The sequence below is a fragment of the Mycetomoellerius zeteki genome, unplaced genomic scaffold (assembly GCF_001594055.1).
Source record: "Mycetomoellerius zeteki isolate Tzet28-1 unplaced genomic scaffold, Tzet1.0 scaffold149, whole genome shotgun sequence".
In the NCBI taxonomy this organism is placed as follows: Eukaryota; Metazoa; Arthropoda; class Insecta; order Hymenoptera; family Formicidae; genus Mycetomoellerius; species Mycetomoellerius zeteki.
Window position 1 is genome coordinate 3,535,892 of NW_017256436.1, and position 25,049 is coordinate 3,560,940.

A 25,049-nucleotide genomic window follows, 5' to 3' on the forward strand; every position below is an offset into this window, starting at 1 on the left:
TCTTTTAATGTAATTCTACATTTTGAAAGTACTTAATATCTATAATAATTAAATACTTTAAACGGTAGATAATTTTATAATCGAATGAATCGCAAATAAAATGACTCAATTGTTTTTTCTGAGCCGCATTTCCTGCATACCAATTTTTCTAATTTCTTGCATACCAATTCTTTATTGCACGCGCGTTAACTGAATCCGGATGAGAAACTCTGCTTTAGATCTGATCATACACGAAATGGCAAGACTGCTGATAACGGATTATAAAATAATATATCTCAACATGAATATCAGTCAAGCCGACTTGCTTGCGAATATTAACAAGTGTTGCTTTTTCCAGTACGTATCAATGAAGTATGATCTTGAAATTGAATGATACAAGAATAATGAGAATAATAGATCCATAATCCGTGATGATTATATTTAACGTATGGAAATTGTAGGTATTTAAAACAAAGCCTATCAGTCATGAAATTTTTTTCCATTCTCGCACTAGGACATTCAATTCATTTCTTCATTTCATCTTTAATATAAACAGCTGACAGTAAGTACATAGTGCAGGAAATTAAGCAGAGACGTAAATAAAACAATAAACTCAGTAAAATATATTATTAACTATAATACTTCATTATATCTGTATAATATTGAGATCCACGAGTCAAATACAAACGCAAATAACGAGAATATACAAAGTACGTGCTAATTAGTTGTTCCATTAAAAAACTCGTTGCGTTTCTTGTCGACACTTGGAGTTCCAATTGTATAAGAAATTAAAATAAAACATTAAATAAAATACTAAAATTTATTCTGAAGGAAGGTTGATTATATCTTGCACTGAGATCCATGAACCAAATGCTAACGCTAATAACGAGAATATAAGTAATATAGAGTTTTTCCATAACCGCCAGTTGAAAGTACCCAAATGGCTTTCCCAGCACGAAATCGTCTCGACGACAGCTGGGATACTGATGCCGAGGATAGAAAAGAATATTGCACCGACTAGAGAAATGAACGGATCCAAATCAGGCACTAACTGCGCGAAGATCACTGTAAAAAAAGAATCATAATGTATCACAAACATATTAATCATTGTTTTCCGATTGAATTAAAGCTTACATTTATAATAAACGTGCATGTAGAATATCCTTTAGTATATATGATTAGGCCATTCGTATCGTAAAATGCTTCACTTAACTATTTAACTTATTATTACATATTTAATTATCAATGAATCTTTATCCTTTCTATTTTTTATTTTATAAATTTACAAATAATATTTTCTAGAGATATCAAAGTATATGTAATATACTTCATTATAAAAAAAGAACATGTTATTAATCGTATAATATTCTTATTATATTTTACACAAATATCGATAAAGGAAAAGGAAACATAATTTCCAAACGAGTAACACATTTTTCACGGTACTTAGATATTCATGACACTCATGATACTGTATTTACGTGCTTGCAATTACAATTCAACGCATCGGAATTCGTTGAACATAAACTAACAGTAATATTACATCGATGTTGTAATTTCCTACTCAACAATGTAACTGTTGTTACGTATAATACGTGTCGCATTATTGTTGAACGGCAAATTATGATATTGATTGTATGATATTGATATACTGTTATATACTATTTATGTTTAGTTAGTATTTAGAGAGAAGCTTTTAATAAGCGAAAAAAATCTATCGTAACAATGAGAGATTGAATCGGACACACGGCTCAAAGTGGGCCGAATCTATTGCACCGAACGAAAGAACTGATCCGAATCGAATAAAGCAGACGATTCCCTTCTTTCTCGGTACACTTGATGATAAAAAGGCATGTCACGCGTACACGCACGCGGAGTAAGTGGGTGACACCGATCATTCAATCGGCTCACCGATTAGGTCTGCGACTCGACCTCCTCTCTGTCGGGAATGAGTGATTCATCGCAGTTTCTCCATCTCGCAATCGCTAGAATATCGCGGCAAAAACGCAACAGGAAAAGGTTACGGGAAAGCGGTGTTAACTTTTGGCCTATTGAAAAATACGTCCTCTGTCTTTAAGTATACCTGATAACTGTTTAACCATTTCGCTCGTTATTGCAATCTTGATAGATTTAATCGTATCTCTGATCTCACAAATCTCTCGATAAAAATGCGAAAAATATTTGTCCATGATATTAGATATATCACATTTTGAAAATCTATAATTTACGTCTCTCAAAGAGTTAAAATTCTAATAAAAAAGAAAAGAAAAGAGAGGGAAAATTTATAGCGTAAGAAAGGAAATTCTATAAAATGAAAATCTGAATTAAAAAGGTATAATTACTTCTAATTTTTTTTTTTAAATTATATGTCCTTTCTTTGGAGATCCATTTATAGATACGAAAAAAGGCACGAGTCGCCGAATGATGTAGACGATTTGTAAATTTGTGAATCATCCGCTTATACAAGCAACAGCTTTTCTGTGTCGAAACTATTTCTATTTTCTGTTGTCCTTTCCAATCAGATAAAAAACCACTATGTTTGCGACGACCGGTTTTTCGCGTTTAATAACACTCGCATATATCATATAACTGGAATATTTAAAATCCATATTCTTAAAGTTGTATCAGCATCTTTTTGTTTGATTTACGTTTTAATCATTTGTTTATAGCCTACATTGAATTTGTTTCTATTTATAATTAAGCTGTTCAGATTTAATTACAGTAGCAGCTAGTTAACACCTCCTCATTTGAATAATTTAACCACTTTACCTGTTAGTATAACAATGCATATTCTCATCACCGTTTCGCCCAAGGCCAGGAACTTATGGTTAAACAAGTGCTTTATGGAATTCCACATGATCTCGAGCGGCACGAAGAGCTGCAGACCGTAAGTAAAGAGAACAGCTGCAGCAATAAGGGCCTTCACCACTTGGGCCGGACTAAAACATTACCATTCATCAGTTTACAATGCATGTATCAAAATGACGTATTAACATTTAGCAAAAAGAGATGTCCACTCACATTTCCGATATTGGTAGACTCAACGTGATGCTGGGTTGTACATCGTCGCCGTACGCGAGGAAACCGAATATTCCCATCATAGCATATAGACTCACGACTATCGTCATCGTGATGTTAAGTACGCTAGGACATCCGAGGAAATGATGTGGATTTTTCATGTTGTTCGCCACGGGCATCACCTGCGATCACAATGGTACCTGGAAGTGCTCGAAAATGCGAAAGACGCAAGAGAAACCGTGCTATTACTTTTTAAATCATTCGCTTACAAAAGTAACAGTTGCCTTGCTGCATCGAATTAGTTCTATTCTCAGCTGTTATCTTTTCGATCAAATAAAAAACCACCTACTCCTGCGACGACCTGTTACTCGCGTTTAATGTCCCCTTCTGGATTTCCGACCTTATAAAGAAAGGCCAAGGTACCACGATTTAATTCGCGTTTAATAACACTATGGCAATTGGTAATGGGAACTTACAACGCCGATACCTTCGATGGCGAATATCACAGTTGCGAAGAAACGGGGCAGGTTTTCCACCGGGGCTAACAGCCGATTGTTGTTGAACGAATGCAGGTTGCTGTTGCTGAAGATATAGTAGAGCGTGATCGAAAAGCCGGTTATCATGAAGGTGTTCGCCAGTACCGAGAATGGCACCATATATTTTAAATCGCGCACCTGACCGAGCAGCATCAATGCCGGGATCAATGAGTAAATGAACATATTAATACCTAAATCCTTCCCACTGTTAAAATTCACGATCTGAAAAGAAAAGACGCACAGCTGTAACATGGAAGATCGGTTTGGTCTTCATGACTTTTGGAAGAGCGATGTCACTTTTTATATTTTCTCGCAAGTGGAAGTCTCTCTCTCTCTCTCTCTCTCTCTCTCTCTCTCTCTCAACTTGTTAAGATTATATAATATACATTTACACCTAGATTTCCATTTAAATCTTTAAGATCTTTAAGAAATCTTTTAGAGATAGCGATGTCGTGATGCAGGTATATGTATAAGGAAAACTATTATAGCAAGAGAGCACTCGGTCGCATGCAAGAAGAGGACAAGTAGAACTATTCCTTCAAAATACATTACCTAAAATTTGACGCCTTTCTATTATTGTATTGTTTAAATAATTAAACATTGAATACTTTATATTTTTTTGAAATTTCGTGTCCAAATTTGTGTAAGAATTAGAATTATCTCTATATATATTTCTATTCTATCATTTAGATTCCAATTAAATTCAATCGTATTTTAATATAACTTGAGTTATATATATAATTTAAGTAATTTAAAGAATAACAATCATACAAATCACGGAGCGTCAATGAATGTACATATAAAATAGATAATGATTTTAGAATGTATATGCGATACATGATCAATAATTACGTAACAAATAGCAAAAAAACTTTATAGTATTATAAATGATAAGAATTATTAACAGAAGCACTGTAATCTAAGATATCCAATAAACTATATAATATAATTATTATCAATTATTATCAATATAATTTTTCGTTATTGCTTCACTAATTGAATTAAGTTATCTGTTGATCAAAGAATGCAATAATCATCGTGTATGGAAAAATATTTATTCAATATCGCGAAATCGTAAAAATTGTGGAGCACCAGTCAATTTTTATCAAATTAGTCTTGAATCGTGTACTTTGTATTTGTATCACTTACAGAAATCTTATATTGACCAATTTATTGCTGAAAAAGAATAAGTAAATAATTATTTATTTTTTAAAGTATTAAAGATACTGAACAGTGCTTTTAATATTATTTACTTGAAATAAATAATTAATTACTGTTCTGCAGTATTAGATTTCTGTAAGGGAAATTTATAAGGTTTTTTTGAGTTATTAATTTGAATGTCAGCTCTCTCCCTTACAAAACGACGACCTAATCAACTTGTTAATATATCTCGCAAACAATTTCGCTAACATATCCCTAATATTTATGGCAGATGATAAGAAAGGATTAATATGATAAATACGATAAGTAGTATAATCATTATGTAAAACAATTTCGTACTCATTAGACTTACATTAGGTTTTGATCATAAATGTGCTAAACTTAGGAACTAATCGTAACAGAATGAGGCAAAAATGTATTAATAAGTTCCGTTAGTCGTGCCAAGCATTTGTTAGCATACATAAACGATCTTACTGTCATGAATTATGTAAGATGCATACCTGCTGAAGGGATCTAGAAACAAACACGACATAAACACACGAGCCGCCCACGTATGTCGCGCATAACGCCGTATTCACAAATATCTTGCTGATGTTAGCCCAAGGCCTGAGCGATTTCGGTCCACAGAGAAAGGCTGCGTGCGCCGTTTCGGCGTAAGTCATGTACGGCGTCTTAGTACGTCGGCAGAGTATATGAGAAGTACGCACCAGTATATGCACGCAATGGGCGCAAATAAAGCCGATTATAATCGTACCGATACCGCCAAACACTAGCCCGCCGTTCTTTATTGCATGTGGCATGGCCAGGATTCCCGTCCCTAGAGAAGATTTCAGGAGATGTGCCAAGGAGCCCAAATCTCTGAAACGCACGGCAGAACATGAAGCTATGATATCGATACAATATTATATGTTTCTTTGCTACAAAATGTATATATTATTATGGCTATACATATATTATGCTCATGCATAACGTTGCGTTGATAAAAAAAAGTAACAGAAGTAAAAAATTAGCTTTAGAAAAGTGGAAGTATTCAAATTTTGAAAACTCCCACAGTTTCTTTTAAATTGAAGATATAGGAAAGAGAAAGAGAAGTTACGCATATATAATGCACTATCCTAATTTGTTTTTTAAATATTATTCCAATTCAGAATTTACAAAATAATCTACTAAAGAATTGCTAATAGGAAGTTTTTGCAATAACATTAATCTAGATACAGTGAACGCTAAAGTCACGTTATCCTTTTCTTAATTAGTTGTTAAGAAGAAGATAACTTGATCTGTTCACCATATCTAGATAAATGGTATTGCAAAAACTCCCTAATTATGAGATGTGTCACTTTGCTATCACGTGGCGATACGGTAATATATACATTAAAGACAGGATGTTACAATACCTAATATTTTTTTGACAGAATATGGAAAATACGTGTCAATTTAAGTGCCGAGAAAAATTCTAGAATTTTAACGAAACTTACGAGGTTGCATGTCGTTTATCACGATGCTCGAATGGATCGTATAGTTCATCCTTTTCTTTATACTCGCCGATATTCGGAACTATTTTCGTGCTAAATTGAAAAAATAAACTATTATACATACAAAGTATTAAATTTCATTACAACGAAATAACAAAAGAATGCAATAACATGTGCCTATGTTTCCCAAACCTATTTTTTCCTGACATTTTTTATATATTTATATTTTGTTTAATGATTAATATTATTTCAAATATTAATCATTAATATATAAGAATTAATGTTTTCAATAATAGTTCTACAGCTGCATTATACTTCTCTCTATGTACAAATGTTTTAACGTTAATCGTGCACAGAGGTGTATCTAATTACACCCCACACATGCATTTTCAGTGCAAAATATAAAGAAAAAACTTTGGCTGCGCGTAAGTATTTGTGAAATTTTATATTGATTTTTAAGAAGATAGGTATAAAAAAAGTTACAAAATTTAATTTAAATTAAGCCTGGGTGTGTTTGCATTCTTGCACACAGACAGAAGATTAAAAAGTAATATTTCCTGATAAACTATACGTATTATTTATGTAATGATATTGAAAATTTACATATAGGCAATTCTTGTCTCGTTAAAAATTAAGTCACGTTGTTTACTGTGAATTCTGTATATTATATCAAATCTTATTTAAAATGTACTCTACTAGATATTGTATTATACTTGTATGTATAATACATAATTTTGGACGAAACACTTTTAGAATTATAAGACGCTTAAGCAAAAATTTTTGTAGTACCGTTTGTACTATTTTTATTATCACGTGACCTGTCAAGTGATAATAAAGTTAACAAGAGCTAAATCAATTTCGATCAAGAGTTATAAGGAAAAACGTCAAGTTTATGCAATGCGCTTCCTATCTCCTCATGAAACACGATACAATCACATTCCATGACGATTAATCTTGATCCAATGATTAGTTTTGCAGACACTGCGTATACAGAAGCCACGTTATCTGCTATTGACGCGTTTACCGCTGAATGACTTGATCATTAAGAAAGCTTTTGTCGATCATGCACATTATTTAATTACATTGTTCAACAAAAAAAAACACCAGAACAAGATTAGTTATTTTCCATAGTTTTTTGGTTGATGAATATGAATCCGGTTTCCAAAGTGTTCCATCACATTACCGTTTTGAAAAATTTACATTTAAAGTTGCAAAAAGGATTATTTTTACATATTTTGCCATATTATAACTATGATATGTGACGTACTAGAGAAGTTTTTTTTGTCGAGCAGCGTTATTTGTATTCTGTAGGATTTGATAGAGGAAGGTCACCGATACTAACATAGGTCTCCTAAAGCGACATTCCCTTATTTCTTAAAAACTAACCTTTGCACCTTATTAATACTAATAAAAACGTGATCTGTTTAGTTAATTAAAGAAGTACAAACTCATAATTCATATATTTGTGGCTTATTTCTATACCAAATCAGCTAAAAACAAATTCTATGAATCCGAGAAGACAATTCTTATGGTGTTCTTTTGCAAATTGCGTAATTAAAATAATGGTGACTGTATTATTAATAATATAATTATTATGTCATTTTAAATGTTTATAGTTTCATAAATTAGTTTTCTTTACAGAATAGGATATATTTTTATTTATAGAATAGGAATGTTGGCATTATATTGCCTACTATGTCAGTTTTGGAGCCCATTTTATCAGACGCTCATTTTTGCATAACTTAAGAAAAACTTAATTATTGCAAAATTGCAAGCAGTATTATAAAAACTGCTTATACTATCTGATAGAAGACACTTTTTAGTTTGTATTTATGTTTTTGAAGTTGTATTTTTATCTTTCGTTTAAGAAATATTGTCTAAAAACAAAGTGGTATGTCGGTATCGGTGACCTTCCCCTAGTATAAACAATATCAGCAAGATCTTTTGCAATGCGATTAGTGAAATACATTTTAATCAATATTTTTATATTTTGTCATTTGGTTCATCGTGCAAACAATATAGCATCGAATATTAATTTGCGGAAATACCTGCTACTGAATTCTGTCATGGGATTATCTGATTGCTCTTTCTCTGCTCGACCCATGGCGATCCTGAGAGAATAACAATATTATATGAGTTTTGTTGTGTGAGAAAAAAGAAGGTACAGAAGGAACAAAAAATATGATTCTTAAATATATGTTACAGTCTACAGTTCACTTTTAAAGATATATTATGTCAATAATAATTAAATTATAACATAGACCAGAAAAATAAAGAATTACATTATTTATTAGTATTAATTAATTGTTCTAAAATTAAATTTATTTATTTACTAAGTTCAAATTTTTTATATATTTTTGTTTTCTGGATAAAATTATACGAATGTAAAAATAAATTTCGAAATTTTATTTCTTATTATAATGTAATGTGTTATTACAACATTAACATTTTTATCAGTTGTCTTATAATTTTTATTAATGATACGTTAATAATATGTTAAAAAAAATCAATAAATTTACAATTAAAAATAAAGGAATTGCCGACGCATCGAATGAGATAAGCGTTATCGTATGCTGTTTGGAAACAGAAGGCTTCCTCGTGGTCGTATCACATTGTAAATATGAAATGATCAGCTAAACTGCTAAACAAAAACTGATTGACCGCGATTTTTTATACTAACATTCAGTGTGACAATCTATGAAGCTTTGAAAAGGAAAACATGCTGTGATAGCAATTTCTTTTATATATTTAATTAACGATATTATCAATGACATGATATCGACCAAGTTCCTTGCGTTCGCCTTGTCCGCACAAAAAAGTTTAGACTGATAAAACTGTTTAAGAGAAAATTTAAAGGCAAGTTTCGGATTAATCGACTGTGAGAATTAATTACTCTTTTTCGCTTCTAATAGTTGTATGAGTTAATACTAACCAATACTTGAATTACAAAAATTTGCGTATTTCTCTGAAATTATTTTTTGTGATAAGAAATTAACACGCCGCAATGAAATTTCGGATATATTATGTAACTTTTAATTTGCCACTTAAAATTAAAATAACTAAGAAAGTAAAGAAATGATCAATAAAAAGATCGAATATCAATTCTCTTTAATCATATGCAAAAATTTGACAAAGCAATAATAAGATCTGTGAAAAGTTGGATGAAAGTTTCGGTAAATCACGATATTTAGTTCAAAGCTTAATTATTATCGATAATCAATTTTATGGGATTTAATTTACCAAGATGGAATATTAATAAAAGAGAGCTGAGACTGACGAGAGGAATTTGGATATGAAAAACATAGTGGCAAAAAAAAAATACGAGTTTCTAAAGACTTATCAACAAAAGTGATCAGTTACGTAAAAAAAACAAAAATGATTTGCAATTACGTAAAAAAGAAATACAGTTCTAACTATATACACAATACACATCTGACAAGTAGACATCGTATGATGCTTCACCTTGACCAATTTTCTTAAAAGTTCCTCCGAAGTTTATTCGCCAATAAAAACCAAGCGTACTTTTTCGACGACCGATGATAAAAATTCTTCATGGATTGCAACCCGACGGACAACCCGAGATTCACGTGGGAAATTAATGGAAAGTAAAAAGTCAAGAGTTGTGCAAGGGGCCCCTCAAGATTGCAGTCAGCCGATTTGCGACCAATTCTTAGAGTATATCCACACATAAACTTATGCACAAAGAAAATTATCCCATCATATTTTACGTGCGTCTTTATAAGAGAAATGTGATTGGATAATTTTCTTTATGCATATGTTTATGCAGCTATACAAGTTTGTGTGGATATATTACTTAGGGCCATTACATACAAAGTTACATAAGCTACATAACCATAGCATAAGGCCGCTGAACCAATAAACGTTCAACATAAAGACATGTCTGATTTACATAAGATTCTCATTGGTCTAGGGGCTTTATGCTATGGTTATGCAACTTATATAATTTTATGTGTGATGACCCCTTAATTTGCTTTCGCCATTTTAATTAAAAGCGGTAGGAAAATGATTATATTACGCGAACGAATGCATTCTTTGAATTAATGATCTCATTCGGCAGTAACTAACGGATCCGAATGTATAACTATATGAATCCTCTTGGAGATTCTTGATTGTTTAAGCGAATACATGCAACGCATGTATGAGAGATTTCAAAGTCGCGAAGGACTCGCGCAACTGAAACTATGTCTCATAAATATTCCACGAAGAATAATGTCAAAGAATAATGTCAAGAGGATACGCAAGGACAATCTGTGATTACAATTTGCGAAGGTGGAAATTAATCTTGAAAAAAAATTAACGCTACGTAACAAAAACGTATATAAGTAAATATAATTAATTATGCCTGTAAATTTATTATAAAATTTTTATTTATATTTGTTTAAAACTATAAAATAATATATTTACTGTAGTATAATAAAATTCAATTAAAAAAACTAAATCGTATAATAATTTTATTAGAGTCTAAAGTAATTAAAACATTTAGTTTCTTTTATATAATATATACTTAGAATACTAACTAACGATATCGAAAAAAATGTAAGAGAGCATTTCTCTTTACAAAGAAGTATATTTGTAGTTTTATTTCTACACCATACATCATATCGAGACATGATGTAGCAATTTATTGTTGAAATATTTGCCACCTTGTAACGATTTTTTATAAGTTAATCAATAAATTAGTTCTAGCGAAATAGATCGTTACTTAGAAATAATCTTAATAACCTTATAGATAAGCTTTATCAAGGATTAACTCAAGTAGATACAGTTCTTTATTTTTCACGATCTTGAAAAAATTTTATCAGAAATATCCGTAATTTGTCAGCTTTCATATAATTTACTGTAAACTATAAGTGTTTATTATATTTAAAATTGTATTCTATGTTCACACACACAAAGAATTGAATATTTAGAGAATAATTAATTAATTAATTATATCATTTTAAATACTTGCTTACATATACAATAGACAGTCGTTGTCGTAATGCAAGTCATTTTATTATTACAAAACATGATATTTTTATTTTTTATTGAATAGTTGAAGCTTTCAAACTTTCACAAGTTAGAATTATTTACATTACAATTATTTACACAAAAAAATTGCTATTAATATATTGTTCTGGTAGAAATGTCCATGGCAGCGATATTTTGCCACGCCATGATCACTTGAAAAAATCTGACATGGCCCACAAAGGATTCGAGTCATGATGTAAGAATACAAGGTGAAACCCCAGGTAGAAAAACGGAGTCATAATTAAGTCATAATGATATTACAGAACGTCATCATGATGTCATTTGATACTTAAAAATTAACTTATAAGTGACGAATGAAGTCACGATGATGTCCTCGTGATATTATTATGTCTTCTATGTTCTACTTGGGGCACATTCTCGTGGATGTGCAGTAGGAAAGTGAATTTTAGGCAAAATTTGATTGGTTGTTTCTAGTACTGCTATCGCCATTATGCGCAATGCTACACCTTGTATTTTTATATTACGGTGCTGACCATGGTATAAGGTATTCCATTGCACATAATGGCGGTACACTAAATCAGAACAATCAATCAAATGCTTGCTCCAAAGTTGATGGAATGCACATGGTAGATTTTTTGTTTTGATTGGTCAAAGAGCAGCCGCCATGTTCAAGACGACTGTGCATCCTTGCAGGGAATGGAATACCTTATATTTATACCATGGTATAAATATAAGGTATTCCATTCCTTGTATTATGACGCTGCCGAGGAGAATTGTTATTTTCAGGACTTTGTTATTTTCATTTCCTAGCTGAGTTAATAAATATCAGCGTATAACTTTGTTTCCATCTAATCCCCTCAAATATTAATAATATTAAACTATCAGCAAAAATATGAAATTAAGAATGGTTATAGTAAAAGGTATAATGCTGGCAATGACTCGACAAGTATGTGATTAGCTCAGCGTTAGTGTATTAGATTACCGTTCTAGGAATCGTATATTTAAATCTCATTTTTTTTTTTAAATTAATTGTAATTAATAAAATAGAAAATAGGTATGCTTCAGTTGTGAACACAAATTAAACTGGAAAAATAAAAAATAATAACAAAGAATTTTTTTTCGTTAAAATATAATTGTAATCTTTTGATTATATAAAAAAAATTTTTTATGTAAGAAAATTTTTTGTTATAAAAAATATTTCTTTCTCAAAGATTTGCGTTTTCAAAACTATTTTTTTAATTTAATTCTAATAGAAAAGAACAATTTTTTTCAAAAAATTTCTTAGAGATAAGTGCGCGTCGAACTTTAAATCAATCTTTCATCAGTCACACAACCTAAATTATTATCACTCAAACCTTTCAGTTTAAAGTTAAATTCATACTCTTCCTTATCCCTACTATAATATGAACGCGCGCGCATTCATTTATATATATTTATAAAAAGATTAATTGCACATAACTACTGCATGCCATTTGATTTGTTTCTTAGTAAATGTTAACTACTGAGCTGAATACTGATTCATCAATGCTTGTCCATGATGTGTATAGATTTATGTAGTATTTATATGTAGTAGATTTATGTATACGACATTATTATGATGTCGAATTTTAATAAGAGATTCTAATAAATTTAAAGTCGATTTTTACCAGAATTTTTCTATAATCAAACATATTTAATTATTTCAGAAAAATCATTAAACTGTACGTTGGAAATATTTAACAATTGGAAAAAATTTGTGTTTTACGTATTGTAAAAATATAAAAATATACAATAAATTATAAAATCGATCATAAAATTATATATAATGCAAAATCTATTAATTGAATCGATGTTCACAAAATTCCAACAAAAATGTAACAAAACTTGCTGCTCATAAAGTGGGAAGCAAACAACAAATAGATGGCAAAATCTGAGAATATGCACAACACAATATAATGGCAAATTAGTAGCAAATTCGAGCAAAACTTGCTGTTGGATAGCTCGATCATTTAACATTTGACATGCTTTTTTAAATATCCTTAAATAGAAATCTCTTTTATGAATTTTTGTACATAATTAATTTTAAAAATGACCATTACGCTTTACACAAATTATGAATGGTTTAAAAACTAATTTATAAGAAAATATATGGAATAAATCTCAAGGTTGAATCTCTCTAAGATCTCCTCAAGTAGCACACAGCGCTTACAAAGCGTTAACAAAGCGCTAAAAAAGTGCATATGATTACTTTTTTAGCGCTTTGCAAGCGCTACTATGCTACTTAGATCGTCAAATATAAGAGTTAACCGCTTTCACGCAGAGCAATACTTTATCCATACACACACACACAATTCCAATTATAATATAATTTAATATATCTCCAGGTATATATATATATATATATATCTCCATTAAATTTAAATTGTGTTATATTATGAAAATGTTGTATTATTTTATATTATTTAGTATTATATAATTAATTATATACTGTAATTGTTACATTAAAGAATGTTTTAATTTAATAAATATTATTTATTATAATAACAATTGTTAAAGAATTTATATGGTATAAAAATATTCTTATTCGTCTTTTTCTTACTTGTTTTAAAACTTGAAAAACAATAGACAATAGATATAGATGACCACTTAAAAGTATTTAAAGATATTTATAGGTATTTAAAGGTATTTAAAGGTATTTAAAGATAGTTCAAGGTTTTTAAAGCAATTTGTGTAATTGTATATTACATTGAGAAAAATTAAATGATGTTATACGTCTCAACGTATATTTACGTATTAAATAAACATGTCAACAAACTTTTATAATCTTTTGTCTGAATTAACAAATATTTGCTTGACAGCTCATGAATGCATTTAGTTGAATCAACTAATATTTTTTTAAAATAGCAATTTTTTCAGCATACGTGAATGAGTCAATATAGAGGAAGGTCACCGATACTAACATAGGTCTCCTAAAGCGACATTCCCTTATTTCTTAAAAACTAACCTTTGCACCTTATTAATACTAATAAAAACGTGATCTGTTTAGCTAATTAAAGAAGTACAAACTCATAATTCATATATTTGTGCCTTATTTCTATACCAAATCAGCTAAAAACAAATTCTATGAATCTGAGAAGAAAATTCTTATGGTGTTCTTTTGCAAATTGCGTAATTAAAATAATAGTGACTGTATTATTGATAATATTATGTCATTTTAAATATTTATAGTTTCATAAATTAGTTTTCTTTACAGAATAGAATATATCTTTATTTATAGAATAGGAATGTTGGCATTATATTGCCTACTATGTCTTGAAGCTCATTTTTACATAACTTATGAGAAACTTAATTATTGCAAAATTACAAACAGTATTATAAAAACTGCTTATACTATCTGATAGAAGACACTTTCTAATTTGTATTTATCTTTTTGAAGTTGTATTTTTACCTTTTGTTTAAGAAATATTGTTTAAAAACAAAGTGGTATGTTGGTATCGGTGATCTTCCCCTATAAATAACGTAATTTACATCACTTTAATTTTTAAAGGCAAAATTTAGGTTACTCATTGACTCTCTCTCTCTCTCTCTCTCTCTCTCTCTCTCTCTCTCTCTCTCATCTAAATATTCGCGTAATTATTTTACTACTATTCTTTATTTAACAGCACATAAAATTTATATATTATTTACTTAATTTATTATTATATTTAATTTACTATTATTTAATGATATATACAATTACTCGTTACATATAACTATAATCAAATAATGTTAATATTCTACGTCACATTTGTTTCGTGACCATGGTGGAAGAACATGGTCGTGACTATATTTTGATAGTTTTCAAAAAATTACTTTCGTTTTCATGATTTTATAAGATCAGTTGCGGATATTTCAATGTCAGAGTTATCACGTTATAGACTGCAGAAATATTTTGTTTTCTCTGACTGTAGGTACACACTCCTTGCGTAAATAAGTCATTTGTAAGTTAGCACTTTTGTCAACAACCTTCGGGCGATAATTTAAATAACAAAGTTTTATATTTTCATGTATTTTCTCGAATACGTATTTACGGTGTACGTAACTTGTACTGTTAAAATCATACTTACTCTTGTATATTGAGACGAGGATGAAGGAAGATTTGTTGCTTGATTTACGAAGAATGTTTATTTCTTTCTTTGACGACGTTGAAGTATATCGGATTCACATTATCACTCGGCTCAGATGAAATATCAATCCTCTTGTTTAACTCAATATTTTACTTTAATATTTTGATTTCAATTCTCGTCTATCTAAAGATCTTTATTTTCTCTCCGTCTCTTTCTGTTTTCCTCCTTTTCATGGAGCACGAAACGTTCACGTGAGTTCTGATCGAGCGGGAACCCGTAAGTTCTACAGAAGGACTCGTATTGCCTTTTTTTTTTCTTAAAGATTACATTTATAATATAACTCGATAATGACTAATGAGCGGATTACTAAAGTTGTTTAGGTGATGATTTACAAGATTATCAGATAAAAATCCAAATGAATCGCGCAATCCTGCAGTCAACAAATCAAATAAATTCTGCCGTCTGCAAATATGCAAAGAGATAATGACGACGATTAAACAGTGACCTGCACTGTGCGTTATCTATATCCTATGCTTTACGGATTTCTCACCAATCTTGGAAATGTGAAAATAACTCGGAAATCGCACGCTTACACTGCAAGTTGATGATAAATAGATTTCACTAATTAATGTCAATGAAAATTCGTGCGTAGCTTCACCAAAAATTTCGCGGTTTCGAGAATAAATTATCTTTGATAACTCATCTGTGTTGTTCTTGAATTCCACTGGAAATTATTGCCGGCATTTCCGCAATCGTGTAATCAGGGTTTAGTCTCACACATCGACAGAATTATTAATCATCCGAGAGATTGATGACTTTTTTCTCCGTCTGAGATCGTTGAGTGGTCGATGAACTTAGAACAATGAATAAATAATCCTCGTCAATTTTGCAAGATACTGAGCGTTTTTGGTTTTTCACTGAGAAGTGGGAGGGTAATAAGAGTAACGTGCCAAAATTAACGTGAAATGGTGACAGACCGCACACGACTGGGCAAGTTTCTTAGCGTTAGCCAGGTATATATATATATACGGACAGTCTATACATGAGTGACTACCGCGAACACGAGCTTCATCGCTCATGTGAGTATACCAGGAAGGGAGGGAGTAGATAGTGACAGCAGGTAATGTACTCGATTCGACATTACTTTTAAGTGTGCACGAGAGTGCGTGGCGGGAATTAAAGCTAATGGTTTTGCTTGCTAATATTATAGGTAAAAAATTGCTCCATATTCCGATAGATGGAGATTTGACAACGCTTGAAGAGCTAATTGTAAGTAAAATATTTTTCCAGAGATGTAGGTATCTATAATTAATTATTACACAGAAACAACAATGCTGAAATATTTAAAAATTTAGGTATAGATATATATTTGAAAACAATTTGGCTAGACTATCAAAATAATTATGTTGAAAATTCAAGCATGATAAACAATGTAGTAAAAACTTTTGACATTCTAACAGTGAGCCTAAGCTTACTTATCTATCGTACTTAATTATTTTGAGTTTAACAAAAATATTTTCAGATCTGTATGTAATTTTATTAGATATGTCAGTAAAATTATTCTTAATTCCATGTACGATCACAAAGAAGAGTAAGTAACTTCTTTATTTTTTTATTAATATTGGATGAGTGCAAAAGTTCGTGCCCGATTTATTATTCAAAGTTTAAACAGCTGTAATTTTGTTAAAAATGAATAAAATTTAAATTTAAAAAAAGGGTTTTAAAGCTTGAAATGTCTATTTTCGAATAGTTACTATATTTTTTGAATTTATGTGAGTTTTATAATTTTCACATATAGAAAACTACGAGTTAAACAAAACGGGAAATTTTTTCTTCATTTTGTGGGCCTGTCACATGTCCAAAAAAAATTGCAAAAATTTTTTAATTTCTAATGTAAAAATTTAAAGTTTTCTCTATAAAATCGTTTTTAAAAAATGTCCCTACAATTTTTTGTTACTGAGTTGTTGCGAATTAAATAAAAAGAATATTTTGACTTTGCTCGTAACTCCGTCAAAACCATCACAATTTAAGAAAACAGATTTTTAAATTCTCTCATCAGATAGAGTAAGATTTAGATTTTATTTTATTTTTAACAAAAATAACAGCTGTTTGAATTTTAAATAATAAATCGGGCACGAATTTTTGCACTCATCCAATAAAATCACTTATCAAGTACATGCGACGGTTAATCAGAAAAATCGCCTGATTAGGAGCTACAAAATCGAAAATATTGTGAAGTTGAAATTGATAAATCGAACATATAAAGTTTAACATGAATATATAATTATGAAGGTATTTGAAAATATTTACGTGATTTACAAAACAACATTTAGATCATCTCTGAGAAACTTCAATGTTTGCGAGTTTATGAACAAACAATCAAAATTGACGATAACAACATTCAAAATTATATATCGAAGCGCTATTTATCGAGCGTATAAACATCAAATTACTTTCCGCTTTCACGTCTTTCCCTCTACCTAATCTTTGCAATATCGCTTCCGCTTCTCTATCCCATTGCGCGTTTATCCTCGCTCAAGTGTTGGTGACTGCGTAATTAATTGATTAACGGCACTATATATAAAGTCGAAGGCTCAATAAAAACGGACGCGACGAGCCGCTCGAATCAGAAATCGTCGACACCTCCGATTCTTGAAGAATACTACATCGAGTAACCGTTGCTTGTGTTTTGTACCCATAAGGACGTCGGTTATTCGACTGTGCGATCAGCTCGATTCGCGCCTCCACATCTCACGCGTTCCCTTTCACCTTATCCTCGTCTCTCTTGGTATACAGGTCGCACGCACTCACCGTCTCTCTTCATTCTTTTGCAAGAAGGTCCCCGGCAGGTCTCCCTTCTCTGGACCACCTCTGCGCCGCCGGTGCAGTTTCTCATTGTAGGTTGTCGCTCTTGTTCCACATCGCGAACGGCGCAACTCTGCCGTGCCGCACGTTACGTAAACGCCGGCCAAGGGAAATTGAAGGTGCCCCCTCGGAATGTCGCAAGTGCAACATTCCAATCTTTACGGAAATGAAGGGTCCTCGATACCGGTCAGATATCAATCACGTTGATCAGACATTTCGAAGCGAGAAAATCGCAAGATGAAAACGATCGAGATACGTCATCCTTACGATGCCGGTACGCAAACTGAAATGATCTCGTAATGAACGGAACACGAGATATTACTTTGTGCATAAAATCACAATGCGGGAAATCAAGTACAGTCGAAGAGCATTGTTATAAAGATTTCCCATGTATTTTATTCGTTCTCATCCTCTTTCGCTTCGTTGCTCTGGAGAATCTGTCCTTCGTCTCTTACTGATTATCTGCATCCTCAAATGACATCAGATTGCTTTACGTGTTATGTTTATGATAGGAAGCATAATTTTGTGCTAAGAGTCACTCAAGCAGTTTGACAGGCTATTAATCAACATTCTTCCTGCTTTGTTCCACTATATTCTCTAACAATTGACCAGATGCTCTCTATCGTCCCAAAAATCTGTAAAATAATACAAACGAGCATTGCTTTATCTAAAGATTACGGCGTATTGAAATTAAGTTACTGTCCCAGATGAACAATGTTTATATACCTATATTCTTATACTCGATAATGTTCATTGATTAGCTCTTAAAGACTGATTAAATCTTGAAACCAAAATTAATATTTGATTCGGAGAAATAAAAAGATTTATGTATTTGGTTTAAACGAATTTTTTAAAAAATTGTAAAAATTAATTTTGAATTAGAAAAATTTGAAGTAAAACTAATTTTTTTCAAACTTTACAAAATTCAAAATTTACAATAAATTTTTCCATGTATTTATACGAAAAGGATAGTTTTGAAGTATCTAAAGATTTAGCTAGATATAAATCTAAAAATAATTTTGTTTGGACCATTAAAATAATTATGTAAGACGCTCAAACTGGTTATTAAAATGTTCAATTTTTTCCAGCATTGTTCATCATGTTGAGAGTCTTACATAATTATTTTAATGATCCGAAAATATTATTTTTAGATTTGTATCTAGCTAGATTTTTAGATATTTCTGCAAAACTGTTCTTTTGTGCTGTTCTAAGAAAAGTCATACCAAGATCATTAGCCACACGATGAAAATAGCGATGTTCTTTGCGAACATCGTCCTCGTGGCTTCCGCCCACTTAGTCGATGTCTCGATTAGTATGGGTATCAGCAGCATGATCGTCGACATGCCCAAGGCGGCGAACAGGCCCAACAAAGGTACCATTTGGGGCACGGCGATGGCTAGCAGCGCTACAGGTAGAAAGAAGAACAAGGACGAGTTATTTCCTGCTAATTACAATCGGCATTCGTGCCATCAAATGCTTATAATCGTGATACGCTTACTGGTGCCGATTACACCGCCTAATCGAAGCAAACTTTCATAAAATCGATGTTGCAGCGAACTCTTAGTAATGATTCTCGAGTGGATCATAGGCCATAGCACACTGATCGGCACATAGTATGTTAAACCGAAAGTAAACAGAACTGACAAGGAAATGGCTATCTTGACTACTTGGGCTAGGCTGCAAAGAATAACGAACGATAAAATGAATTAAGCCATGAATTGTAAATTTTGAAATCGATACGAATCTATTGTAAGATTTATTATGCACTGAAACAAATGTTTGGTTGAAAATGGACAAATCAGAAAATTCTGATTATGTCAATCAGAATTCCGGTTATCTTAACTAGAATTTTCCGGTTAAATCTACTAAAATTCTAGTTGAAATAACCGGAATTTTAATTGATAGACGTTGATATAATCAGAATTTTCTGGTTTGTCAATTTTCAATCAAATATTTTTTTCAGTGTGGAAATAAATTTTTTGACACGATAATGACATTCTCTCTTTTACACACAGCGCGATTATTATATAAAAAGAAAAGAGATCTATATTAATGCTCAGGAGTTAGTAGAAGATAGTAGTATAATGTTATACGTTTATAACGATGACAAAAGAACGGTCATTAATTATCTATCAGGAAACGTTATATCATTATTATTTGAATTTCAAAGTACTTCAACAGTGTTATAGGAACGCATGTACATACATTAAAACTTTATTAATCTACATATAATCATCGATCTGTAAAACTCGATTGTGAAGAGAGAAATTCCATAACAAATTATAAGATAAGCTACGTCACTGGACACGTATTAATAATGATACAGAACGTTATTCGTTACGCATAGATAGGCGATTTAATAATTCACGCAAAAAAGGCAATATTTCAATTGAGGATTTTAAACTAATTTTAAATCCGAGTCAGACCTGAGTCCTTCACGTTTACGTGGTCGAACTGACCTCACAATTGTACATTGCGCATTTCTTTTCTACGGTCGGCTAGCTCGTTTCGCTTTTGTTAAGTTTAAGTTATTCGAAGGTTATTTCTCGTCGCCTTGTGATTCTTACGAGAAATACAGTATATACAAAGTAAATCATAAATACTGAACACGTAAAGAATCATACGATCACATAAATGTTAAACACATCCTGTTCTGTGATCACCGATTACGCGATGTCAATTATACAGCTGTCATTTAAAACAGACAGCCGACATATTTACCGTTTGTCGCACGTTAATACACAGTTTAATTGCCTTTGATAACGATTTGTTTGCAATTCTTGGCAAATAACAAATTTTTATTTGCACAAAAAGCTGATGTAATTTCTTCAAATATTTCATTTTGCGAATGGCCTATAAAAAGTTAGCAGTTACTTCTCTAAATATAATTAATTATAATTGGTGGAAAGAGAAAAGGAATGAGCTTTTGATAACGATTTGTTTGCAATTCCTGACAATTAATAAATTTTATTTGTTTAAAATTTATTTTAAACTGATATAAATTCTTCAAATATTTTGTTTGTGAATGATATGTAAAGCTAGCAGTGGTTCTTCCATTAAATGTAATTAACTGTAATTAGTCGAAAGAGAAAGGGAAAAAGAAAGAGAAACATGTCAAATACATACATATATATATATATATATTCAACATTAAAGTATTAATTAAATCTGGATTAGTAGTAGTACGAGTGTTTTGCAAGATAGAAAATAATCCACTTACGTCTCCTCCATTGGTAAGTTCTTGATAACGGTGTCGCAAGCGTCTGGGTACTTGTTGTAGCCCAGGAAGCCGAAAGTTAGGTATATGACAATGTTCAGCAAGGTGCTGGCGATAATCAGACGCGGCATATGACTAGGATGCCTCATCGTGTTCTCCAGCGGTAGATACAGGGTCATATTGTGCAAGGCGAATAGGAAAATGGCGCAATACATGGGCACAGGTAGAACTTCCGTCAGAACGTCGAGTCTACGGGGATCGGGAACATCGTCCAGGAAGTAGTAGAACGCGGTGCAAACTCCAAGGAACAGGAAGAAAGTGCCGATAATGGAGAACGGCGCTAGATACTTTAGATTCGGCACGAAGCCCAAGGCGCAGGTAAAAGGAAAGAAGATGACGATATAAACACGCGAGTTCATCTCAACGTTCGCGAAAAATTCTATCACCTGAAAATGCCGCCAGCATGAAATTACCTAACTCTAATTTGTTGTTTATAAATCGAAGATATCGAAGATATCGAAAGTTATATCAAACCGAGCAAGAATGTTATCGTAAAAAAAGAAAGTAATCGCAGTTTTTTATAGATATCGATTTCCCGCAATTTTCCCTTATCTTCCTATTTGTTTTAATATCTGATATTTTTGCAACAATAAAAGAATATGGGACCGACGCAAATAAGATGGAATGTGAGCTAAGTTTTAATAAAATCCTTCAAACAATCTTCGCGATCGATGTTTCCTTAATTAAAACGTGAAAGTATAATTTCCGGATACAAGCCGATAGATGCGAAGGACTCTTTCCATAAGAAAAAAAAGTCGATTGCGGTTTCGTCGATCAAAGAATTGATCGTTAAGATTGAGGTCAGGTTGTTCCGGGTTGTATCCCCTACGTAAAAGGATTTTTGTACGTAAGACTCGTCGAACGGACGTCACGATGCCGCTTTATCGTTTCGACTTCCGGCATGAGATCGCGGCGTTGTGTCATACCTGTTGGAACGATGTGGCCACGTATAAGATGTATATCACAGCGGCCTGAAAGTGCACGAAGCAAATGATCACGTTGGTAACTACACCGAATAGCTTGGCGTACTTTCGAATCCTCTCCGGACCTGATTGGAAGGAGAACTGCGCCGTTTCGGCGAAATCCAGCATGGGCACGCGATTACGTCTGCATAACACCTGAGAGCATTGCACCTGCACACCAAAAAGGAGACAGAGAAAGAGAGAAAAAGAAACTTGCCTGCATTCAGATGCGTTTCGCGCGACGGGACCTTTCTTTTTCTCAATGTTTAATAGCTTATCTCATCAGCGGCGCCGATTCGCAAACAATTGGGTTATCGCGATATAAGGGCAAGTATCATAAACAAGAGGATGCCTCTCACTTTCTGTTTCTCGCTAATTGTTTTTGAAATACTAACGATAACATTCGAGATGAAAAAATTATCATTTTTCATGTTCTCACGTACGATAATGACGGCCATGTGAACGCACAATGTGCCAATGATGATGCCGCAGACGATAGACATCGCGTAGCCGGTCCTTCTGAAGGCGTGCGGTAGAAAGAGTATACCGGTACCGATTGCGCATTTCAGCAGATGCATGAATACGGCAAAATCTCTGCAAAAATTTAGTCATGAATAATGTAAGTGTGTCCTTCCTGTTTGTTACAATCTTAGTATTATAAATAATAAATAAGATAATATTTAATCTCGTTAATCCTTATCAATTTTTTGCGATAAACACAATATTATACAATTTATTATACAGGGTGTTTATTTGAAAACTTTCCAGCTGATTATCTCGAGAAATATAAGATACAAAAAAGTAAACATCGATCCTTGTTTTGAAATAATCGACTGAATATAAATCAGTATGTCTATGAACAGAAAATGTATATAGGCCGTTATACGATCTTAAGTCATTGTTTGAATGATATAAAAAGAATTAAGAGCGTGTGTATCCAAGGACAGCTTAATTGTTATAATATAGAATTAGCTGATACCTTTTATCAGCTTACACATTTATTAAAAAATTACACAGACCTATGAAATTGAGGGTGTTAAAAGATATTAAAGAAGTAGAAGTGGTTTTCTTTGTAATTTTTGTATGTTGAATTTAACTGCGGATTGGCCTATAATAGCACACCAAGTTTTCAAAATATTTGAGGTTAAAGTGTCCAAAAACTGCTATTTTGAATTCCAAGAAAAATACAAATGATATTTTAAAAATTTATACTTTTTTACCCATTTTTAATCAAATTTATATTTTTACTCAAATTTATATTTTTATCCAAATTTATATTTTGATCCTGATAAAAATTTTCATGTCATAAATTGGTCTGTCAGATCAGGCGTGGCGATTGCCATGCAATGGTTCATTGAACTTTTATGCGACATAAACCTTGAAACATTAATCTTATGTATCTCAGCGAAAAAATATCGCAAAGCAACAATCGGAAATGGATTTTGAAGGAAAAGACTAGTCCTATACTATTATTAAGATCAATAGTACTATGCTATTGGCAGAAATATTTTAAAAAATTATATTTCTCAAAAATAAATTCATAAAATTGGCCAAAATAGTCTTTTTCGGACATATTTCAACGCTTTAAATTGTAATAAGACATTTTTTAACAGATTTAATTCATTACGAATTGCTAGTTTAACGTGCACAATTATTAAATTACATTCCAATCAACATCCATCAAAAGTAATATCAATATTATAATTTCGCACTCACGAAAAGAACGAATTTTGTTAAAGTAGGTATTTAAAAATTTAAATCAAAAAATAATTTTGTTGAACTATTAAAATAATTATGTAGGACAGAGATTCCTAAAGTCGCAATCCACTAGCAAGTAGATTTTTGACGGATCGCGAAAAATTTTAGAATGTTAAATTACTTTTTATTATATTAAGAATGCTGCACCTTTTCGTAACTTCGTATATGTGTGAAATTGACTTTTCAGCGGTGGTAGGAATTAAAACTAATTGCAAAATAATTTTAAATTATAATTATCAATTTCCTTGCGACTGAAAATGATTTGTATCAACGTCGATATTAAGACTTTATTAATAGATAGAGTAACTCCGGCAAATACACCGCGCTGGGATTTACGCCGCAGAAGTCAGAAAAAATAGAAGGAGTGGGGGTAATTTTCCCGTAACTACTCTATTACATGCCTTTATGTTATATTAGTATTGATTTCAGCTTCTTATTGTTAATATTAATGAAATTATTGTGAGTTGAATCGATTTGTCACTGTAATAAGTAGCGCCATTATAAATTATAATCTATATAAAACGATTACTGTACACGCAAAAAAATATTTTGCTGCTCCCCAGCAGAATTACAGCTATTTTTTGTATCTGATAGAAAATTATGTATCATACGCATAGAATTTATAGCACAAATCTAAATTCTATCTCTGTCATCTATATGATTAGGTACAATACATATCCAATATCGTAGTACTTGTTAGAAATTTATCTATTTTAGCTATTTTTCGTACTTAGATAATTTTCGCTATAACTCCAAGATCGCTTTTTTGAGTGTAGGGCGTGTAAAAGACTTAGTGGTTATTTCGTGGTACATATGTGTAGAGGAATAGTAAAGCATGTATAGCATTGTATAACAAAATACAAGTGCTTTGCTTTCGTATTCTTTGTTTAGTTTGTTGTCTTGTATATCCCACCTGTTTGGGATATACGGCATTTTTAGCAGGC

At 31.7% G+C, this 25,049-nt stretch overlaps 2 protein-coding genes across 4 annotated transcripts in view; both read right to left on the reverse strand.

The window, feature by feature from the left end:
• Positions 1–579: 579 nt before the first annotated feature.
• LOC108720313 (proton-coupled amino acid transporter-like protein pathetic) lies at positions 580–18,266 on the reverse strand. Of its 3 annotated transcripts, XM_018444249.1 has the most exons (9): positions 17,724–18,135; positions 15,244–16,096; positions 8,215–8,277; positions 6,170–6,259; positions 5,195–5,552; positions 3,474–3,755; positions 3,001–3,179; positions 2,749–2,918; positions 580–1,044 (listed from the first exon to the last, which is right to left on the reverse strand). In XM_018444249.1, exons 3-9 carry the CDS (start codon positions 8,268–8,270, stop codon positions 800–802), a joined length of 1,380 nt encoding a protein of 459 aa, XP_018299751.1. In that variant the 5' UTR covers positions 8,271–8,277; positions 15,244–16,096; positions 17,724–18,135; the 3' UTR covers positions 580–799. The 3 variants fall into 3 exon arrangements, with proteins under 3 accessions (XP_018299751.1, XP_018299753.1, XP_018299752.1); XM_018444251.1 differs by lacking the exon at positions 15,244–16,096 and having other exon boundaries at positions 18,055–18,266; XM_018444250.1 differs by lacking the exon at positions 17,724–18,135 and having other exon boundaries at positions 15,244–16,526.
• Positions 18,177–25,049, reverse strand: part of LOC108720315 (proton-coupled amino acid transporter-like protein pathetic) — a 9,763-nt gene continuing 2,890 nt past the window's right edge. Inside the window, exons 3-8 of the mRNA XM_018444253.1 lie at positions 22,791–22,941; positions 22,312–22,518; positions 21,329–21,771; positions 19,607–19,785; positions 19,332–19,513; positions 18,177–18,743 (exon numbers count right to left, since the gene is read on the reverse strand). Of these exons, the coding sequence (XP_018299755.1) occupies positions 18,672–18,743; positions 19,332–19,513; positions 19,607–19,785; positions 21,329–21,771; positions 22,312–22,518; positions 22,791–22,941 (1,234 nt within the window). The 3' untranslated portion in view covers positions 18,177–18,671. The remainder of the gene's footprint in view (positions 18,744–19,331; positions 19,514–19,606; positions 19,786–21,328; positions 21,772–22,311; positions 22,519–22,790; positions 22,942–25,049) is intronic.

Excerpts from the sequence above, each read along its gene's own strand:
- LOC108720313 (XM_018444251.1), bottom strand. The coding sequence starts at position 8,270 with ATGGGTCGAGCAGAGAAAGAGCAATCAGATAATCCCATGACAGAATTC. Across the intron at positions 5,553-6,169 it reads GATAAACGACATGCAACCTC|AGATTTGGGCTCCTTGGCAC; the intron begins GTAAGTTTCGTT and ends CGTGCGTTTCAG. Across the intron at positions 1,045-2,748 it reads ATGCATTGTTATACTAACAG|TGATCTTCGCGCAGTTAGTG; the intron begins GTAAAGTGGTTA and ends CTTTTTTTACAG.